At 43.0% G+C, this 21317-nt stretch overlaps 1 protein-coding gene across 1 annotated transcript in view; it reads left to right on the top strand.

Moving 5' to 3' along the window:
• Positions 1-17714, top strand: part of DHRSX (dehydrogenase/reductase X-linked) — a 211867-nt gene extending 194153 nt beyond the window's left edge. The window contains exon 7 of the mRNA XM_042779033.1: positions 17249-17714. Coding sequence (XP_042634967.1) covers positions 17249-17446 — 198 coding nt within the window. The 3' untranslated portion in view covers positions 17447-17714. The remainder of the gene's footprint in view (positions 1-17248) is intronic.
• Positions 17715-21317: the final 3603 nt, after the last annotated feature.

Here is a 21317-nt window from a genome sequence, read left to right on the forward strand (position 1 = left end):
ATGCAAGTGAAGAACAGATGTGTTGTTCTCTCCCCTGTGTTAACAAATGAGATTTCAGATTTGTACCTTGGACTGTTTCATGATTTTCCCTTGCTCTACACAGAGGTAACGATAAAAACAAGGCAAACAGCTATATTTAGAGAATTAGGCCAATAGGATTTCTTTGGTTCCCTGTAGGAGCCAGTGATAAATCTGTCTCTTTGGTACACTTCAGTAAGCCCTGAGGCACACCACCTCCAGCTCTGGCCACTTCATGTCCTTCCAGCTGCTCTCAGCAGTAAACCATGGCAGGCAGAAAAAGCAATGGAGAAGACTTAAAAAAATTGAATTCCATCAGAGTTATACTGGAACTTTAAGAGGTGAGATCTTGATCATTCTGTGACAAAAAATGTCTTATGCAAGAAAGAGCTTTGCATTGAATCCCATGGCTACAGTGCTCTGGTAATAGTCATGCCACTGCTAGTAGCTGGACTTATCCATCAGAAGCCTAGCTTTTACATTTTATTCCAGTTTTCATCAATATATTCACACTAACCTTTAATATATTCACAGTATAACAGGCAGGGAAAATTACACAGAGACTAAGGAACTGAGACAAATACTGCTGAAGAAATTTTAAATAACGTGCAGATCTCTAATGGGCATTGATTCATGTGCTTCATGGTGTCAATAATTGTTTGTGAATTGCAGTAATTTTTTTCCTCTGAACAGAGCATTACTCCTGAAATACCGTCATTACCTATTGATTAGCTCTGTAGTTATTTTCATGCCTCAGTAGTGCCAGTAAAAAATTAGTAACACCTATTTTACACCAGTGTGTAAGATCTGAACATTGTTTGTCAAGAAGTGAAAGGAGTATTTAATTTTTATTTTTTTTTAATTGCAGAGACTGCATTGACATTTTCAGTAGTCATACGTCTCAGGATAAGTGGGAAAAGTCTAAAAGGCTCATTTGGGCTTTTAAGTTTTTTTTTTTTTTAATCAGGGCATTGTAAATGTTCTGCTGTATCAGGACAAGAGTGCAATAAGAAGGACATATTTGTCACTGTTTAGTGCTAATGTAATTTCCTTTTTTCCCTACTGTACATCTCTCCATTTAATCTCAATTGTTGGTAATGTGCTACTTTTTGATTAAATGATGAGAGCTGAAATTCACCAAGGAGAAAATAATTAAAACTATTTGTTTCACAGACTGTCAGCAGCTATTAGGGAAATTAAATGTATTCTTCCCTGAATCATGTTACAGGCTTTGCAAAGTTCACAATCAGCTGGAATCATCTTTTATTGAACACAGATTTAAAAGCAAAGGTCAGTTATGTTCTGGACACTAAGGAGTTTATGCAATTGATAAACCCAGCCATTTAGATTATTTTTATATAAAAATTGTTCTGCTCAGAAACCCTTGCCTTTTTACTATGGCAGCCTTATAGGCTCATCAGCTCAGCAGATTTGCAGAGTAAAGGGGGCTCTGTGGCTTGTCCCCCAAGCTGCAGGAGTGTCCCATGCCCTGGCAAGGACCAAGCAGCCATCAGGATTTTGGCTGGGCTGGTGGCCAGGGCCAGCCTCACTCACAAGTCTTTACTGCAGCCCCACGTGTCCAGCAGCGAAACATCCTGTCACACCACTCCTTTGCTTCAAAGAGGGGCCTTGCTGTCTGACCTGCTCCAGGGGTTTGGCACTGCTTGTGGGCCCACCATTTCTCCTGACACATCAGATTTGGCTGGGTCAATGTATTGACAAGATTTCACCCAGCATTTTCCTCTCCGTTTTCTAATATGATAAGGCTTGGGCTGGCTCCTTTGAACCACAGATTGTAAATACCATCTACCCCAAGAGCTCATGCTTTGAAGTCTCCTTTTTACCCCTTTTTGGATTCTGAAGGGGCTTGGTGACATGGATGGGTGATCCAGGAGGGCGAGTGTTGGTGCTGCAGTGGGAAATCCTCCTACCCTGAGCCCCTTCCTCCTCCACATGGCGCACATATTCCAGAAAGGGATCTGACCCAACGGGGCAGGTGGCACACTGATGTAGCAGCCACACTCAGTGAGCTTGCAGTGAGGACCTGGCAAGAGGCATTTAGGAATTCATGAAGAAAAGGGAATGAAAAAGCACTGGGACTCTCCATGAGATTGTTGTGGGGCACAATGAAAAGGCAGGTGGAGAAATGGATGAAAGTTTTGTCTGCAGACATGCTTTGCATACCACATAGAGAAACAGAAACTAATCTTGATTGGAACAATTCAATTCCACTGTGAAGTACATGTTAAATAACAACAGGCGGCTGCAGAGCTGTGCAGACTTGCAGGTGAAGAGCAGAATTTTAAGCAAGCGGCTGTGCAGGCAGGAGAGGCAGAGGGGAGGGCTGGGATAGCACCCAGCACTGGTGTTTGAGCTCTGCTCAGACCTCAGCCTGTGCTTTTATGAGTTAAAAGCAGTTGCTTGAACCTTAGCACCGTTCTGAATTAATTCAGCAGGGAATTTTTCTGGGAAGCAGAAATTTAATCATCTGGAGCTTTGCTGCTTGCAGTGTACCTCAAGTGAGTGAGTGAGCAGGGACAGAGGGGGCTCATTGATTGAACTATCATGGCCAAAGGATATGTGTAACAAAATGACACTACCAAAGAGCATAGTTCAATACTGAGCTTTCTAAATAAAGTGAATTATTTCAGCACCAGATGAATCAGTGCAATGTATTCATCAAACCACAAAACTTCACAGTGTTTTCTAAACAACTGTTCTAACCTTTATGTCAAAAAGCCTTATGAATTCCAGTGCAACAGGAACTCTCCTGGGGAGGTTAATTCTCACTGTTTTATTTTGTCTGTCAATAGTGCTCCAAGAGCGAGCCTCTGTCTGGGCCATGGCTACCTAAGCCCTGAATTAGCCCAGTATCAAAGCCCTAGTCAAAAACTCTGCAGGGACAGGAGTTACCTGAAGACGAAATAAAAGGAATAAGAAAACTTTCAGGAAGATTGTTGGAATTTTTAACATTAATGCCACGCAACCTCTCTTTTTGTTGTGTTTTTTTCTTTTTTTAAATTTTTAAAAATAGCTTTCTTGGGGAAGATATTTGGTGTAAAAGGGATTAAATGGTTTTCTCCTTTCCAGTTTTTCATTGTCCTGTTTCAGTTAATGAGATTTGATCATTCACTATGGATTTTTGGAATTTGAACCAATTCTTCCTCCAACAAAAGCTGGGACAGTGTGGTCATTCACACAGCAATGAGGTAGGCTGTGTCACCTGTAGAGCAGTGTGACACCTCTGTGATTCTGTCATCTGGAAAAGGAACCAAGAACCTGGCAAGGACCACATCTATCACCAAATCCAATCCTGCCTTTTGCAATGGATACACAATTTTTTTATTCCATCCTCCTTAATGAAGGTTTACAAAAAATCCTTAGAAATAAGCCTAGATATTAAATTTGACACCTCCAGTGGATAGTAGATCTGGGTTTTTCTATTTACCAGTAGTTAACAATTTTGCATGTATGCCATTTCATGTTTTCCTTTATCTGTTCCACTGGCAAGAACTGATGCTTGTTTTTCCTTTTGAGCCCCTGCAAATGAATAACTGTATCACCTCTCCACAGGCTTATACCCCTCTCTGCAGCTTGCCCTTCTTTCAGACCATTTAGCTGATTAAATGTGATGAGCTTAAACTCTTGAGTAATTGTTTTCAAGATGAAAGTTTTTTGCTTCCATTTCAAACCTTGGGAATCATTTGTGTGGCTGAAGGTCTGTGTGTTTTCTCTCTCTAATAAGCTCTGCAGTTAAAGATATGATGCCTCAAATCTTCTCTGTCGTAGGTTTAAAGACTAATCTCATTTAAATCAGTGGCACTCTTTGCCTGTCTAAAGTTATACATGTTCTTTGGGTCTCTTCTGAATTTAAGCCATCAATAGATTCCTTTGCAGATAGTGAATAGCCCTGAGGTTGATTGATTTAAACAAAAGGATTTAAGTTACAGAGCTTAAATTCACTTTCAGTCTATACAACAAAAAGCTTGATTTGAATAATCAGATTCAGTCCTCCTTTACATTTGCATTTTTAGTTATTTTGTTAAAAACAAGTTGATTCTGGTGGGTTAATAAGCATTCAGATACGTGAATTTGCAGCTGAATGTGGCCTTTGCAACTGAATGTAGCCTTTGCCTTTAAACTTAGAACTTCTCTTGGGTAACAAAGGATGAGCTTTATAGACAGCTCCACAACAGTATAGTTTCAGAATCTATCCATTATTGCATGACTTTAGCAATCTGATAGCATTGTGATAGAAAATGGGAAATTGTAGTTCTGTTTACAATATGATTTTCTTTTTTAAAATTTATTTTTAAAAGCTGTTTCCTGATAAAATAGAGTTTAATTAAAATGAAGAGAACTGTAATTTTTCAAGGGTTTTATTACTTAAACAGAAAAGGCCTGAAGTTATTGGGCAAAAACGAGGATGTAAAATCTGTAATTACTTATTTGAACTAACTTTCTCTTAAAAAGATACAATTAGAAAATCTGAGCCGCTCTCACATAATTCTAGACTTCCACTAAAATAACTATAGAAAATAAGTCTAGTCTTCCTGTTTTCCATCTTCATGGTATTTTACTAGGGACAGATATAAATTAACCCTCTTGTTTATATCTTTTTAGTTTATCATTCAAGATTAAACGATGAAATTGCCAGCAACTGGAATTATGTGAAACAAATTTCCAGAAAAAGATTCCTTCCCTCCCCACCACTTTGATCTGCCTTTCAGTTTTGACTTTCTCCTGTCACTCTGGGGAGTATTGTGAGCTTTGTGTGGAGCAGATCCATCAGCAGGACATATTACAGCCCAGCTAGCATGCCACTGCAACGTAGAGCTAAGAAATTTGGGGGAAAGTGTACTTTTGCTTTCATCTCTCCCATCTTCCCAGACATATTTTCATCTTGCATGCTATTAATGCATAGATGCAGCACCCTGTAGTCATTTTGAGTTAGTTTGTGCACCTCACTAGGTCTGGTCCTCATCTTTGTCAGTGCAGGCAGATGGCCTGCCTGACTCCTGGGGCAGAAATGTTCTCTGCTGACCTTACTTGGTGATCCAGGAAAGGATTTGCACTTTCACACCTTCACTGTCTGTTTTCAGGAGGTGGGAAAGGTAGGAAACCAAGGCTGGCAGCCACCTTCTCCCAGCCCTCCTCCACCTGGATGAGCCCACAGCTGGAAATAGTCCTGCTGCTGTTTGGGGTGCAAAATGGGGGTTGTAGCACTTTAAAACAGAATAGGCTGTGAAATAGATGCTGACTTAGGTAATTTTGGGTTATTTTATTTTGTCTGTGTTCTGTACAGTCCTTTTTTGCTTTTTGATCTCATAGTTCATAAAGGCTTTCTGTATTGTGGTTTTCTTTTAAATATTTAGGAGTTCCATGCCCATCCTGAGTTCTTATAATAATTAAAAAATAATAAGTCATTATAAAAAAGTTGTGAAGTGAGAGATGTGTGAGTTTCTATTTTCTAACAAGGGAAAACAGGATACATGACTTGTCAATTATTAAACAGTAAGTGAGAATGTAGAGATGCAGGTAGGGGGCTGCAAGTCAGAAGTTTCCATACATGTTATTCCTGAACTCTTATGTTTTCACCAAAACCCAGCAAAGATATTTTACTTTGCATGAGCAGGCAGGTAATAAATTGTTCAGAGGTATATGTACTCAGGAGCATCATCACAACACCTTGAGCCTTGCTGTGTCTCCTGTTCCCTGTGGCTGCTAAAAATGCAGCTACCACTTCAAATACAAATACTTCTGTGTACTTTGCTGTGTTGTTTTGATTGCCAAAATCTGTCTTTGAAAGAACTCAAGAAACTAAGACTGACCTATGTGCTCATGTAAGATAATGCATTGAAAATTTAAGCTGGAAGTAAACAAAAAAATTGTGTGCTTTCCTTTACAAACACAGGAGTTACAGCCTAGTGTGCAAGGTATCAGGATTAGGATTTGGAGACTCATTCTTTCCTCATCTCTTCTAATGTGCACATTTGTTTCAATAAATCTCTTGTATGTTGCAGAAAGTTCCAGATTATGTGATGATATCCAGCACAATTCTCAGTGATTTAACTCATTTATCCTTAGCAATAGGTTGCAGCAGGACATCACCTGGTTTCCAGAGAGCTCATTGACCAGGCAGAGTGTTATGCTCCCAGAAGAGGCTTCAGTATTTTGTGAAGCACATGTACTTCCTCAGCTCTCTCTGCCTATTATTGCCTGTCTTATTTCCTAGAGACTGGATGTTCCAGCAAGTGAGTGTTTCTGGTTGGATGTTTATGCAGTGTCTGGGGCAGCAGGCTCCTATCTGTCAAATTTTGCATACTGCTACTGAGCTGAGCACGGTAACAAGTGTAATGTGATTTCAGTGGCTGCAGTGATATCTCAGTTCTGACTTTGAAGGCATCCCTGTCTGCTACAGAGCAAACTTAGGGATCAGCCTCCAGGCAAAGTAATATTCCTCAAAGCACTTGACAAAATGAATAAAGGACTCAGTCATGATTAATGACTTTGACCCAAAGTTTCAAGTCCCTGCTCAAATTCAGTCATGTAAAGTTGGGCTCTTGTTTCTATTTTAAAATACTTAAAGTGAATATTTTTCTTTTAGTGCTCTATCCAATATCTTAGAATGTGCAAAATATGGATTCACAAACAGTCCTGCTCACATCACCAACATTATATTACAATTCTAACCCAAGAGACATTCAGTTTGAAATTAAGACACAAATATAATTTTATGATTTATATATTTACTATTATTGATAATATTTATAGATATGTTGTTATTTATACTACCTACAAGTAAGTTCACTGTCGCAGCTGCTCCTTGAAATCAGTGGTTTGATTCAGTGTAGCCCAGAAAGCTGGCCAGCCTGGGACCACAAGTATCTCATGCTATTTGACATGACCCATGATGTCCTGTTGCTGTGGTTTGACACCAGCCAGCAACCAAGCCCCATGCAGCAGCTCGCTCACTCCTAACCTGTGGGATAGTTGGAAGTGGTAAGAGGTATAAAACTCATGGGTTGAGATAAAGATAATTTGATAGGGAAAACAAGAACCATGCACAGGCAAAGGAAAACAAGGAATTGATTCTCTGTTTTCCATGGGCAGACAGCCATCTCCAGGAGAGCAGGGCCCCATCACAAGTGATGATGACTTGGGAAGACAAGTGCTATCACTCCAAATGTCCCCCCATCTTTTTCCCCTACTTTTTATCCTAAGCATTATGAAATACTGTTTGGAATACTTCTTTGGTCACTTGGGATCCCCTTTCCCACCTGTGACTCCTGCCAACCTCCCACCCACCCCCAAGTTCCTTGCCAGTGTGACAGTAAAAAGGAGAAAAGGCCTTGGCTTTTTGTAAGCCCTGCTCAGCAATAACATAAATATCACTGTATTATCAATTCTATGTTCAGCACAAATCCAAAACACAGCTCTATACCAGCCACTGTGAAGAAAATTAACTCTACCCCAGCCAAAAGCAGCACACTTGCTTAGCCTGAAGTAGCTGCTTTATAAGAAGAGGGTTCAGAGTCATGGCAGCTGCCTTCCTCAGTAAAATTTTGCTCATGTTTTGAATCTGCAACAAGACTCACCCCGTGGCTTCAGAGTAGAACTACTTGGCCATTTGTCAGCAAAACAGATTTCTCAGAAGGCATATCTCTGACACAAAACCAATTGAAACCTTCTACTGCCAATTCCATCCAAAGGTTCATGGGGAATGAGGAGTTATGTCCTGGCATGTGCCTGCTTCTTTGGCCACCTAAGAAACAGACTGACCCTGACAGCCTTTTGAGGACAGTCTCTTTCTTCCATAGTCTGCCTTATCTACAGGAATCCCAGCCACCCAGGGAGGGGCTGATGTGAAGATGGGATTTCCCAGTCTCTCTGTGTACCTGAATTTTTTTTTAAGAAAATTTGCTTTCAAAAGAAAAGGAGATTCAGGATTTGATACTCTCTGTCTCTGTTTGCCAGCTCTTTCAGTACCTTGTGCTCAGGGAAAACTTGTTTTCCCCAAGTATAAATTATAAATAATTATAAGTATAAATAATAAATTATTCAGATTATAAAAGCTTCTTTCCTTCCAAATTTTCATGCATTTTTAGTGTGAAAATTGCTTTGTGTTCCTAATTTATTGAAGTTTCATATTTTATTATATGTTTATATCTTTGATTAAGAAATTAGTTTTCTGTGGCCACAACATTGTCAGGAGAAAGGCTTCACACTAACTTTAGCCATTTCTGCTATTTCTTTCAAAGGCAAAAGCTAAAGAATTTTATTATGGAGTGAATTTACTAAAGAATTCTCATTGCCACAAGTAGGAGATTGAAGAGAAATTAATTTGGTTGCTGACTGGGTATCTAGGGAGAACTATATTCAATAAAATATCTCTTTCAAGTCTATTATCAAGGCAGAAATTGGATAGAAATAGCATAATAGCAAATTACATATGAAAGACTAGAAGGAAGGAGAGAATGCAGATAGAAACCAGGGCTTTTGAGTGAAGGCAGAGATTGCTGAAAAGCTGTGCTGCCACACTTGTCTGGCAGCTTTGGCTTCCTAGGGACCCAGCAGTTGGTCCTGGCCGCTGGTCTCTCCAGGACATAAAGTCAGCTGCTGCAACCTTATTGATCAAAGGTGGCTGAACACATCCACACACCTGCGTCATGGTTTCCTTTCTCGCCTGTGTTTTCATACTCGGTATTTCAATGGATTACTTTTTGTCTGGCCTTTTCAAAGCAACAATCACCTTAGGAGGTCTAGACAGTGCAAGTTACACAATGCACACTGAACACACATAGTCCCTGTCTTCACATGGAGGCTGTGGCTCTACAGCAGCTGCTGTTATTTTCCCTTGGACTCCTGCACCAGAAAGTACAGTAATTTCACGACTATAAGGCGCACCCTTTTGACTAAAATCTCCCCCCAAAACCGGAAGTGCGCCTTATAGTCCGGTGCGCCTTATCTGATCTACAAAGTTGCAACATTTGCCACCCCGGAAGTGAGAGCCCGTCGGCATCGGGGCCGCCCCCGCGCGGGGCGGACCCGCCGGTATCGGGGCCGCCCCCGCCGGCATCGGGGCCGCCCCCGCGCGGGGCGGACCCGCCGGTATCGGGGCCACCCCCGCCGGCATCGGGGCCGCCCCCGCGCGGGGCGGACCCGCCGGTATCGGGGCCGCCCCCGCCGGCATCGGGGCCGCCCCCGCGCGGGGCGGACCCGCCGGTATCGGGGCCTCCCCGCCGGCTTCGGGGCCGCCCCCGCGCGGGGCGGACCCGCCGGTATCGGGGCCTCCCCGCCGGCTTCGGGGCCGCCCCCGCGCGGGGCGGACCCGCCGGTATCGGGGCCGCCCCCGCCGGCATCGGGGCCGCCCCCGCGCGGGGCGGACCCGCCGGTATCGGGGCCTCCCCGCCGGCTTCGGGGCCGCCCCCGCGCGGGGCGGACCCGCCAGTATCGGGGCCGCCCCCGCCGGCATCGGGGCCGCCCCTGCGCGGGGCGGACCCGCCGGTATCGGGGCCTCCCCGCCAGCATCGGGGCCGCCCCCGCGCGGGGCAGACCCGCCGATATCGGGGCCTCCCCGCCGGCTTCGGGGCCGCCCCCGCGCGGGGCCGGCCCGCCGACATTGGGACGGCTCCCTTGCGGGGGGTGTTAAAGCCGCAGGAATCGGATCGGCTGCTGCGCGGGGGGGGCGAAAGCCGCAGGGATCGGATCGGCTGCTGCGCGGGCGGGGCGAAAGCCCCCGGAAACACGGCGGTCGCCGCGCGGGTGGGGCGAAAGCCCCCGGAATCACGGCGGCCGCCGCGCGGGGTGGGCGAAAGCCCCCGGAAACACGGCGGTCGCCGCGCGGGTGGGGCGAAAACCCCCAGAAGCACGGCGGCCGCTGCGCGGGGGGGGCGAAAGCCCCCGGAATCACGGCGGTCGCCGCGCGGGCGGGGCGAAAGCCCCCGGAATCACGGCGGCCGCCGCGCGGGCGGGGCGAAAGCCCCCGGAATCACGGCGGCCGCTGCACGGGGGGGGCGAAAGCCCCCGGAAACACGGCGGCCGCCGCGCGGGGGGGGCGAAAGCCCCCGGAATCACGGCGGTCGCCGCGCGGGCGGGGCGAAAGCCCCCGGAATCACGGCGGCCGCTGCGCGGGGGGGGCGAAAGCCCCCGGAATCACGGCGGCCGCCGCGCGGGGGGGGCGAAAACCCCCAGAAGCACGGCGGCCGCCATGCGGAGAGGGGGAAAACCGCCAGAATCGGAGCGGCTGCCACGCGGGGAGGGGGCAAGCAGCTGGAATCGGGGCAGCGGCGGCACGGGGCAAGCCTGCCGGCATTGGGTCACCCGGAGCGCCAGGGAACTCCCGGAACAGCGAGGCCCTGGGGATGCTGCACGGAGCGGCGGTGGGCATAGCCCGGCCCTGCCGGGTACAGGCAGGCCCGGGAGCCAATGGCTGCCGGATTGAGGCGGGGCCTCGGCCAGCAAGCGTGCGGGAGGAGCTGGGGGCGGAGCCTCGCTGCAAAAAAAAAACCCGGTGCGCCTTATAGACCGGTGCGCCTTATCTGATCTACAAAGTTGCAAAATGTGCCGGCTCCCGGGGGGTGCGCCTTATAGTCCGGTGCGCCTTATGGTCGTGAAATTACTGTAACCTGGTTTCTTCCTTCCCAAGACACCTGGCTTTGAAATGATTCAGTGATTCACAGACCATAGTAATCAGTGCACCCCAGAACAAAGGTAATTTGCTTCTCGCAAGCTTGTTTGCTTTAATATTCATGGGAACACAATCCCAGGTACTCTATTTCTGAAATTTTTCAAACTATTGCATGTTCTGTGTTTGCCTTTGTTCTTGAGAGTCAAGCAGTGCATTGAGGGTGACTGGGTGTCACCCCTCCACTAGCTGCTGCCAAGTAGGTGAAAGACTTCACTGTGCCAAGTAACAGTAGTTTCATGTTCTCTTTGTTATTGCTTATCCCTACAGTGTATATGCATAGTGCTGCTCAGGTATCACAGATGATAATTGTATTTCCTGAAGAAAGACAAAAAAATAAGAAAACTTTGCATATACAGAATTTTTCGGAACAGAAGCAAGTCAGTAATATACCAGCATTTTAAAAATATTACCAGATTAATTATCATTGAGGAAGGTGAAGGAACACAGGCAAAAGTCCTGAGTACTGATGCCCAGAAGATGGTCTGTTCAGTGCTTTCTGTGTTTTCCTAGCTGGAACCAGGGAATTTGTTACCCACTCCAGGAATGGCCTGATGGAGCTCACTCGTTTATAAAAACTAAGCCACAGAACGAACACCATGAACACCTGTGGCAGAAAGAAAACCAAACCAAAAAAACATCTGCAAGCTCATTTAACTCATCAGCTCATGAGTAAATTTCCCAAACCAAAAAACATCTGCAAGCTCATTTAACTCATCAGCTCATGAGTAGATTTCCCATGTGAACTGAAAAGTGCATGATTTTATGAATGGCACATGAGCTAGGACCAATGTTATAAGCCCACTTTTGATGAGAGTTCCTACAGCAGTCTACCTAATGTTGCTGATGGGGGTTATTCCATCAATACTCGATGTATTCATCAGCACAAGTTTTAGGGATGAAGGTATTTTAAGATGTTTTTTTCTAAGCCTTAAGTGATCTTTCAGCTTACCAGGCAGTCCTGTGTGCACATCTCTCTGTTTGACCTCTTGCTCATGTCTCTCAAAACTCAGCTGTGATGTCAGTGAGTGATTCTGCCAGCTGGTCTCTGTCCTGTGTGGCCAACCTTCCCTCCTATAATCTATCAAGATGGCAGAATCCTGAATTCATGAAATACAAATCAAGTACAATTTTCTGATTGAATGGGATGAGGGGAAGCTGTTCCAAAGTCCTAAGTCCCCTGATACCGTGGCTTGTATCACTACTTCTTTTTCAATCATATGGCTAACCCTGTTACCAGTACAAATAGAAGTATATGCATGCTGTCCATTCAAGCTATTTGTCACAGTGTTTAAGACACATAGAACAGTTGTCACAGTTTGCTGGTAGTTGCTGCAAGTGCTACTGAGAAAATGAAGGGATTACAGAAGAGGAATTATAGGAGCTTATTACATTTTTTTCCAGTCCAGTTTTCTGTGGTTTCTGAACATTACTCTCTACCCAGGACTCTGAGCTATGAATTCAGGTGAAGGTAGAAGTGGTTGAGTACTGGATTATCATGGAAAGCACCACAAAGCCATCATGCAGACCATGATTTCTAAAGAGTTAAGCTGTTGCTCCTGGTTTAGACAAATGGAAAGGATGTAATATTTTGTAGTGACATGGCTGTAGGAACTGACTGTTGTCAGCTAATACATTTTGCAAGAATTAGCACATAGTATGGAGAAAATTATACATCCCTCAAAATTGCATTAATCAAAATGCATGAACTAACAAATACTTACAAAGCAAAACTAAAGTACAGTAATTTCACGATTACAAGCTGCACCATTTTGACTAAAATTTTGCTCCCACACCAGAAATGCGGCTTACACTCAGGGTAATATGTGAATAATTTTCTGATATTTCCAACCCCAAAAGTGCAAACCGAGGTGCTGAGCCGAGCACCGGCCAGTAAAACACGGGATACGCGATTGTTACAAATTAGTTAGTCTGTTGTGCAGCGGGTGGAACCGGGATGCCTGCTGGCAGCACAGGAGGGAGAGGGAGGCAGGGGAGCTCCCTCCTTCCCTCCTCTCCCGCAGCCCGGGGGAGGTAGGGGCTCCGTGCTGCCATCCCCGCAGCTTGGGAGGGAGGCAGGGGGCTCCCTCCTGCCGTGGGAGTAGGGGCGTTCCTTCCCCTCCTCCCACCGCTGCTGTGGGTGCCAGTGGGCTCCGTGCCCCCCCTGCCACCATGGGGCAGCACTGCGCCAGGGTGAGCAAGCCGAGAGGCGGTGGCCGTCCCCGAGCGGCCCCGCCGAGTGGCAGCGCCAAGCTGGGACACCCCAAGCGGGCCGAGCCCTCACGGCCTGAGCCGAGCCAGTAAACCCCTGCCCCCGATCCCATGATTCTGTTACTATTTGGCAACTTTGTTGCACGTGGGTCCTTGCTGCAAACGACAGAGCAGCTTATAGTTGGGTGCGGCTAATTTATGGACAAAGAACAAAATGTTTGCCAACACCCGGCAATGCGGCTTATAGTCCGTGCGGCTTGTATTCGTGAAATTACTGTACAAACCCTCTTAGCACGCGTCCCAGTTTTCCTAGAACAGAATATTTCATTTCATACTGAGGGGAAATTATTCTTTGTTGCGGAGTTATAATTGATGAATATTTAAGAAAAAATTAAATCAGAGCTTCTGTAAAAAGAAAAAAGCTTTTGGGAATAGATAGTGTCTATGTCATTTTATGTATTTAGGTAAAATTTTGCATAAATAAGCTGATCACATACTATCTTTTCTCTCCTTCCACAACTTATACATCTAACGAGCAAAGATGCATACTTTCAATCAGATCTTTATTTACTGTTGAAGACAAACATGTAGCTAATTGAAAAAGAAAGTAAAAGTTGTGATCAATACTATAACAAGCAAAGAGAAATACAAGTTCAGAATTTCATTACAAAGAAGTTAAGCAGAACTCAGTTTTACCTGTATATTACAAAGGCATTAATTACAGTTCCTTGGATAATAATAACAGTTTGTAAGCAAAATTCCAATTTAAAAAAAATCAGTTACAAGTAAGTTGCTATCTGAAGAGTTAAGAATCTTTGCGCATTGATTCTTTCTCCTGGGACAAGTCAGTCAATTAATGAACAAGATGTTACTGATTCTATGTATATGAATATTATTCTTTTACTGTTTTTTAAGGCAGTGTGTAGAGAATCCTCCCCTGTGATTTGAATTATACTCCTGTTTACCTGGAACTCTTGGTATAATACTTCATGGAAGAAACTTTAAAGTCCATCTACTTCCAATGCCATGGAAAGAGACATCTTCCACTAGACCAGATTGCTCAGACCTTCATCCAACCTGGCCTTGAACATTTCAAGTGATGACTAATTCCTTAATGTGGTGCAGTTGGAGTTTTTTCATTGTATGTTTGTATAGAGCATCATGACAAACGTCCTGGGGTTTTATAGGTTAAGATATTTGTCCACTGGCTGGTGATTTCTGTGGTCCTTTATCAGGTGCTCTCCTTCCTAGAAAGCTGCTGGCATCAAAGCGTGGGTCAGATGTGTTGCTTTGACAGTAGTCTCCTGTTTGTGGCCATTTTCCAAGGGCTTTGTGGTTCCTCCTCATCTTCTGATGGCCTGTCATGTGGTAGAAGAAAAGCTATGGAAAAGCTCTTCAAAGGAAAGTTGGCAACCACGAGTGAGTCTGCCACTGCTGGGACAATTCATCCTGCTCCTTGTCCAGATACAAATTAATTGCTCCAGTGGTTGCAGCCTGTTGCCAGCTTCATCCTTCCCAAGAGGTCCTCAGGCACTGGTGCGCAGACAGGATGTCTGCACATGTCTGTCTCTGTGTTTGTTACAGTTGATTTTTGGGTGTGTGGTAGACCCAACACTTTCCCAGAAAGAGCCTCAACTGTGCGTGTGGATGAGAATTTGTTGTCACAGTAGGCATGGACAAGATCCAGAGAAGGAATTGCAACATGTGCTTTACTTGCAGCCTCTCAAAACAAATAGGTCATCCTCCCAGCAGGAGGGAGGGTCAGGGCACCCTGGTGCTGGATTTCATTTTTACTTTCATTAAAAGAGAAAACATGCCAAAACAATGAAGAGATTATAAAGAAAGGGAAAATTAAAATTTTCATCGTTAATTAAGCACTCAGAAGATGGAATAATACAATTCATTAGTCATACACAAGCAACTCACTCTGTGTTGCAGTGAAAAATTTGCTTTCCTTAGATTTCCATAGTATCTAGAATCCTAGAATCCTACAATAGCTTGGGTTGGAAGCCACTTTAAAGACTCTCTAGTTCCAATCCCCCTGCCATGGGAAGAGATGTTTTCCAGTAGATCAGACTGCTCAGAGCTTCATCCAACCTGGCCTTGAACACTTCAAGTGATGGCTAATTCCCTAATGTAGTGTAGTTGGGTTTTTTCACATGTTTAGATAACTGCTTCTAGCAACAGGTGGTAGAAGCTAAAAAGGAATTTTGCACAGAAGTTTCAACTCAGCGTATTACATATGGTGGATGGGAGGAGCAAAGTAGATCATATGAAAAGTTGCACAAACTGACTTTAATGGATGGTCAGTGTTACTGTAAGTCACAATGTGGGCATGTAAGCAATTTCAAATAGTGCATAACCTTTTTTTAAAATATTTGATATTATTTTTAATAGAAGAGAATAGGGTAGACTGTTTCAGTTGAAAGGGACCTACAATAGCAGTGACCAGTTCATGACTGACCAAATAATAAAGCACGCTCTTAAAAGCATTGTTCAAATGCCTGTTCAAATGCCACTGACAGGCTCAGGACACCAAGCACCTCTCTAGGAAGCCACCTCCAGTGTTTGATTACCCTCTTGCTATAGATCTCCTCTGTGGGGAACTTAACAGGCATATCGTCAAAAGTAAAACTCTGGAAAAATTCTGCATGTCCTGGGAGAACCTTACCATTGAATCAGCAGAGGCAGCATGGTATTTCTGATGCTGTGGCAATATCCATGCAGACCAGTCTCTGAGGCTGTAGAAAGCCCTGCTCGTAAGAACATAATCACACAAATTCCTCCCACAGACAATTTTTTCTAAAGCATTTTAGTGTTCAGCTGTTGTCATTAAGATTTGGGAGTCATGATATTGACATTTATGTCTGTTTGTGCTGGAGAGCTGTTAAACTCAGGAACATAAGGTCCAGTGAACCATCACATGAAGTACTGGTTTATCTGTGTCACTATGTTTTTTTAAGCAAAGCACAAGAATATGTAAAAAACGTTCAGTTTTTCTGTCATCCAGAATAAGTTGTATAAAATATGATTCTCATATTAATCATTGTTCTGCTACTTTATAATATCAAGATATTTTATACTGCTGTTCACAGCTGATCGTTTTATTAGCCACTCTGTGAGCAAAGAATTCTGCAGGCCCTCTGTGTTATTTACATTATGTGCAGGGTGTAAATAGCACTATTTCCCTTAGGATAAAGAGGGGTGACGTTGTAGTGGGTACTAAACCAAGCTAAATGAGCATTTTTAAGTTATTTTAGACAGAGTATCACAGTACAATCTTTTCCTAAAAAACCCAAACATAACAAAAATCTTCCAATTACTTAGATTTGTTAGTTTTATAAGGCATTGAGTAACCTATTCACTATTTTCTCATTCATCAAGTGAGTTCTTCAGGAAAAGACATCCTGTCAGGTACTGCAGACAAAGCTCTGAGCAGCATCAGTACTTTTAATGCCTCAGATGATGACTCAAGGATTGCAAAATGATACATTATTGTCTAGCAGGCATTGATCATAATTATATCTCTGATAAAGGCAAAGCATATCAAAAGTTGTGTTTTAAATATGTCCTTTAATTAGAATTAAAATGCCGTGGAAATAATTTCAGGGGTAGCTGAGTGATCCTTCTGAATGCAGAATGAAAAAATTTTGCATATACTCAGGATGAAAGGAGTTATCACTCCAAGCTATTCACTTATAAATTTTCATTTAATACTCATGGTATAGCAGACATAGTAGATCATTCACCATTTTGCTTTATGACAGAGGAGGACCCTGATAACTATGCTGTGGCTAAAAGACAGTTCCCTCATTTACCTGCCTGCTCGGACTGAACTGCAGAATCTTAATTTGCTGTCATGGTTTCCATGATCCTTTGCTCATGTCACATTGTTGTTACAATGAGCACATTGCATGTACAGCATAGCCTTCATCTTCTTAAGGCAGAGCACAGACCCTTTCATCCTTGCAAAATGAATAATTAAACTAGGATTTTAATATTTGTGCTTGCTTTTGGGTTTATTAGCTCTAACTGTGAAAGCTAAATCAATTATTTTGCATGCTCCATCTGACTAACTCTTGAAAAAATAGACTGGAGTTTTCCATATATCTGTTCTGACTTTAAGCTATCTTAAAATAGCACTGTTGAAGAAATGGACTCTGCCAATTGAATAAGTGGCTTTCTTATTATTACAAGCTTCAGGTTTGCATAAGGACCAGAAGTGTAAAGCAAAATTAGGGAAGATATTTTTCACTGATTAGGTCCTATGGTGGTAATATAATTCTTCTGCTGTACCTGCCTCATTGAATTTGGGTGTTTTTGTTTCTGCAGACCCCAGAGGAAGGAGCCTCTACAACCATCTATGCAGCAATATCGCCCGAGATGGAAGGAGCTGGTGGCTGCTACCTTTACAATGAGGAAAGGACAAAATCGGCTGATGTAGCATATGATGAGGAGCTGCAGAGAGTGCTCTGGACAGAAAGCTGCAAGATGGTTGGGATTTCTGATGAAGCCAACAGGCTTCTCTAGAAGAAGCCACTTTCAGCTGGGTAAATGAAATGCATTGAAAAGCATCTTAGGTGAAATCTTGCAGCATCAGTCATCATCCTGGAAATCACTGTTCAGTCCCAAAGGCAAACATGAACAGCTCTGTTCTTCACTTGAATCCCTAATCTGCTAGGGTGTGGGGGGAATATTCCCACAGAAAGGTGTAGTGGTTGGTTTTAAATCTAACCATCAGTTTTGTAAATCATTCTGTTTCAGTCTGTGATTAAAATACAATCTTTAAACATGTGCAGAGATGAGTTTTCATTGCTTTGTTCAACAAAAATAAGGCTTGAGCTGGAAGGTTTTGAACTTAAACCACCTTTGTACATAGAAGTTACTCCTTTAAATCAGTTTTAGAAGTCGCAAAAGCTTCATTAATCTTTAGAACACTTTTATCAGCTTGTTCTAATGCAGAAATTTGGCATTCATGATCATGATCTTGTTTCTGTCTTAAGGTTAGTTTTATATGTCAGCCTTTATCCAGAGATATTAACCAAAGGTCAGAACAACAAGAAAAAGTAAATAAATAGGGTCTTTTTCAAACAGGATCTCAAATTCACTTGTTTCCAGTTTTGTATAAAGGTGAGGAAGGGATCAAACATCATAATGGCAACACTGGGCTTTGGCAGAGGATGCAGTCAGCCTGTTACCTTGTCAGTGGGCTAAGATTTAAGTTGTCCCCTTTTTTCTCCTGAACCCCTGTAATGTTGCATCTGCAGTTTCATTTTCTTTGACAAGGAGAGTCACCCATGTACTGTTGCATGAAGAATCACCTTTTGTTGGTTTTGATCCTAGTTCATATTAGTTTCAGAACTAGAGTTAATGGTTTGAAAGAGACACAATTAAGGCCAACCCACTTTTACCATTTTCTGGATACGTACAATGCATCCTCCCTAAACTGTGTCTTTGCCATTTTCAAGAGTAGCCCCTGCCTACTCATCTGACTTACATAGGAACAAGAGGGTATTTTCCCTTTAATTGTGTAGGTCTTTCCTAAAATTTCCTAGCAGCTGTTTTTTTAAAAAAAAATATTTGACTGTCTCTGAGTGTGGAACTGATATATTTTATGGAGCTGTATTCACCAGTTTCCCCCCTCAGTGGGATAGCATCTGGTTCAGATGCTATCAGTTCTGAACACACCTCAGTTGTGCTCAGGGAACTCTACCTATGTCTACCAAAGAGAATCTTTAAGAATGATGTTCACATTCATGGAGTAAAAAACAAAACAGACATTGGGCAGTACAAAGATAGCCTGAATTTATACAAGCTCAAATAACTAGAAGAAAAGGAACTTGAAGATAGAAATATTTTCATGGGAATGGTGGTAAACCATGAGAATAATTTGCAGAGAAACTTCCCCGGACAGTTTCAGTCAGGATTGTAAGTCTCACACAAAACATTTGGAAGTGTCTGAGGAGACCTTACAGCAGCCTTAGGGCACTTATAAGGGCATATAGGAAGGATGGGGAAGTCCTTGGGCAGTGCAGTGATAGAATGAGGAGTAACAATTCTAAACTGAGAGAAGATTTAGTTTAGACATTAGGATGAAATATTTCATCGTCAGGGTGCTGAAGCACTGGAGCAGGTTGCCCACACTGACTGTGGATGTCCCATTCCTGGAAGTGTTCAAGAAGAGGTTGGATGGGGCTTTGTTCAGTGGAAGATATCCCTGCCCATGGCAGGGGAGTTGGAAACAGATGGTTTTTAAGATCCATTCTGATCCAAACCATTCTGTGATTCTTTGATCTCTTCTCAGTGAGTCTTCCCAAGCATGGGATCTGTGTCTAGGGAGCTTGAGGTCTTACTGTTAATGGAGTAAGGTCTACCCTGCTCCCATCTTGTTGATTTTAGGTGCCATCTAAAAGACCCACACAATCCTATAAATGTCCTTGCATTTCCTTTTTTCAAGATACACAGGGAAAGACACTAATAGGTCGGCATAAAGCTTATATTCATTTTGAGGAGCTGGAAATCACTGCATGACAGAACCAAGTGCAAACACAGTGTTGTACTCTCATTTGCAGCAGACTAGAAACAATAGGAATATGTTCCTATGCACTGAACCCTGGACTAATATTCCTTTTGGGCTTTTTCACTCAAACGTGGTACTTCACTTCAAATGACCTTATCTCCAACCTTTGGTTCAGAGGAAGATCACATCTAAGTGAAAGTTCCAGTCTAGAAAGAAGATGTACTGGAAAAAAAAAAAAGAAAAGAAAAACTAAAAAAAAAAAAAGTATGAACAAAGAAAAGCATCTGGAACAAAAATAATAAACAAATGGATGGAGAGTATATTTCCTGTCTGAATTAAGCCATGCATGATCTATTTTTAGCTTCTTAGAGTTAGTATATACAAGGGTTAGCAGCAGGCGATTTATCACTCAGTCACTGTAGCACTTTCTCTGTATGACTGGCTGACTTTTTTTTGGTAAGTGAATGTAGTGCTTGTGAAATGTGCCAGACTGACACCCCGGGAACTAAATTCCTCTGTTTATTCACGGATCATGCACAGGATGCAGTAAGCCTGCTAGACAGCCAACATTTTGATGTTGCCATAGCATTCCCATGGAACATCATTGCTGCTAAAAGCGTGTCCAGGATTACTCAAACTAGATGGGATGAGATTACCATCAGTTTTAACTCTCTCAAAGCTCCACAATATTAGCACAGGCATTTTCAAGTGGCGTAGGGATTAGTGAATTAGCAAACAGTAAAGACAGCTAGTTATGCTTTCAGTGTAATCTGAACCAATTTATTAGCTGTCTTAGTCCAATGAAATCTGTTTTTAACACTGAAAGCATGGTTTGTGAGAACCAAGAACACAGATGTAGCTGAGTGGGGGGAAAAAAAAGGCATCCTAAAGCCAGGAATTTCTAGAGCATTGCAGTTCATGAAAATACAGTTGAGCTGGCTGCAAAACTGTTATCTCAGGAACTAAAAGCAGAAAACTGTGTCAGCTTTGCAATGTCACATAAGCACGTGAGCTTATCTAGAGCAAAACCCAGTATTGTTATAAAGTACTCCCAGTGTGAATGAGAATAATCACTCGTGATACTGCTGCAAAAATCCAAAATAATTCTTAACATATCTATCTAGGGGGAAAATATATGAAACACGTAAATGGTGACAATGATTTTACTTTTGCACAGATAAATGGCTTAATTTCACAATTTAAGGTCATGGGATTTTCAGAGATCTGAGCAAGGCTGTATTTCACTTCACTGAATACATGGCTGAGGGGTGGCTTTGTAGTAGGTACACAGTTATACAAAAAATACCTGAGAGCTCTTTGACCTTGCAATGAAAGGCTATACATACCCCAATAATGGTAAATTGAAGCTAAACAAATTAACCTTCCAACAAGAAAGCAGATCCTCTCTGAGAGTGATTTCATATCGGAACATGCAAATCTGATATCTGAAGATAATTAAAGATGCTTCTGAAATGACACCTGGCAAATAGGCCAGGCAGGCTCCTAAGAAAAGTAGGCCAGTCTCAGTAAAGTCATACTTAGATTCTCCCTCACATCCACAATGACAGCACTTATTTTGATTAGTAGGAGAGTGACCCATTGCTCACAACTTCTAAAATGGATATTTTCCTGCCAGTACTCCTCCCAGGCTAATATTTAGTTCAGAAATTGAAGTCCCTCTACCTTGGCACAAAAAGGCACATGAAATCTATTGTCCAGTTCAAGTCTTAGATAAACAGACACATCCACTAAGTACCAAGGTGATCTGAGCCTTTGGCAGCAGAGTGAAACCATGTCAAACCATTTTTTTCCCCTCTTAAAAAAAGATGACAAATTTAAAAGTAAAACCAAAAAATTCTCTAAAAAAGGACCAAAAAAGGA

Source organism: Catharus ustulatus, chromosome 2 (genome assembly GCF_009819885.2).
Source record: "Catharus ustulatus isolate bCatUst1 chromosome 2, bCatUst1.pri.v2, whole genome shotgun sequence".
NCBI classification, from domain to species: domain Eukaryota; kingdom Metazoa; phylum Chordata; class Aves; order Passeriformes; family Turdidae; genus Catharus; species Catharus ustulatus.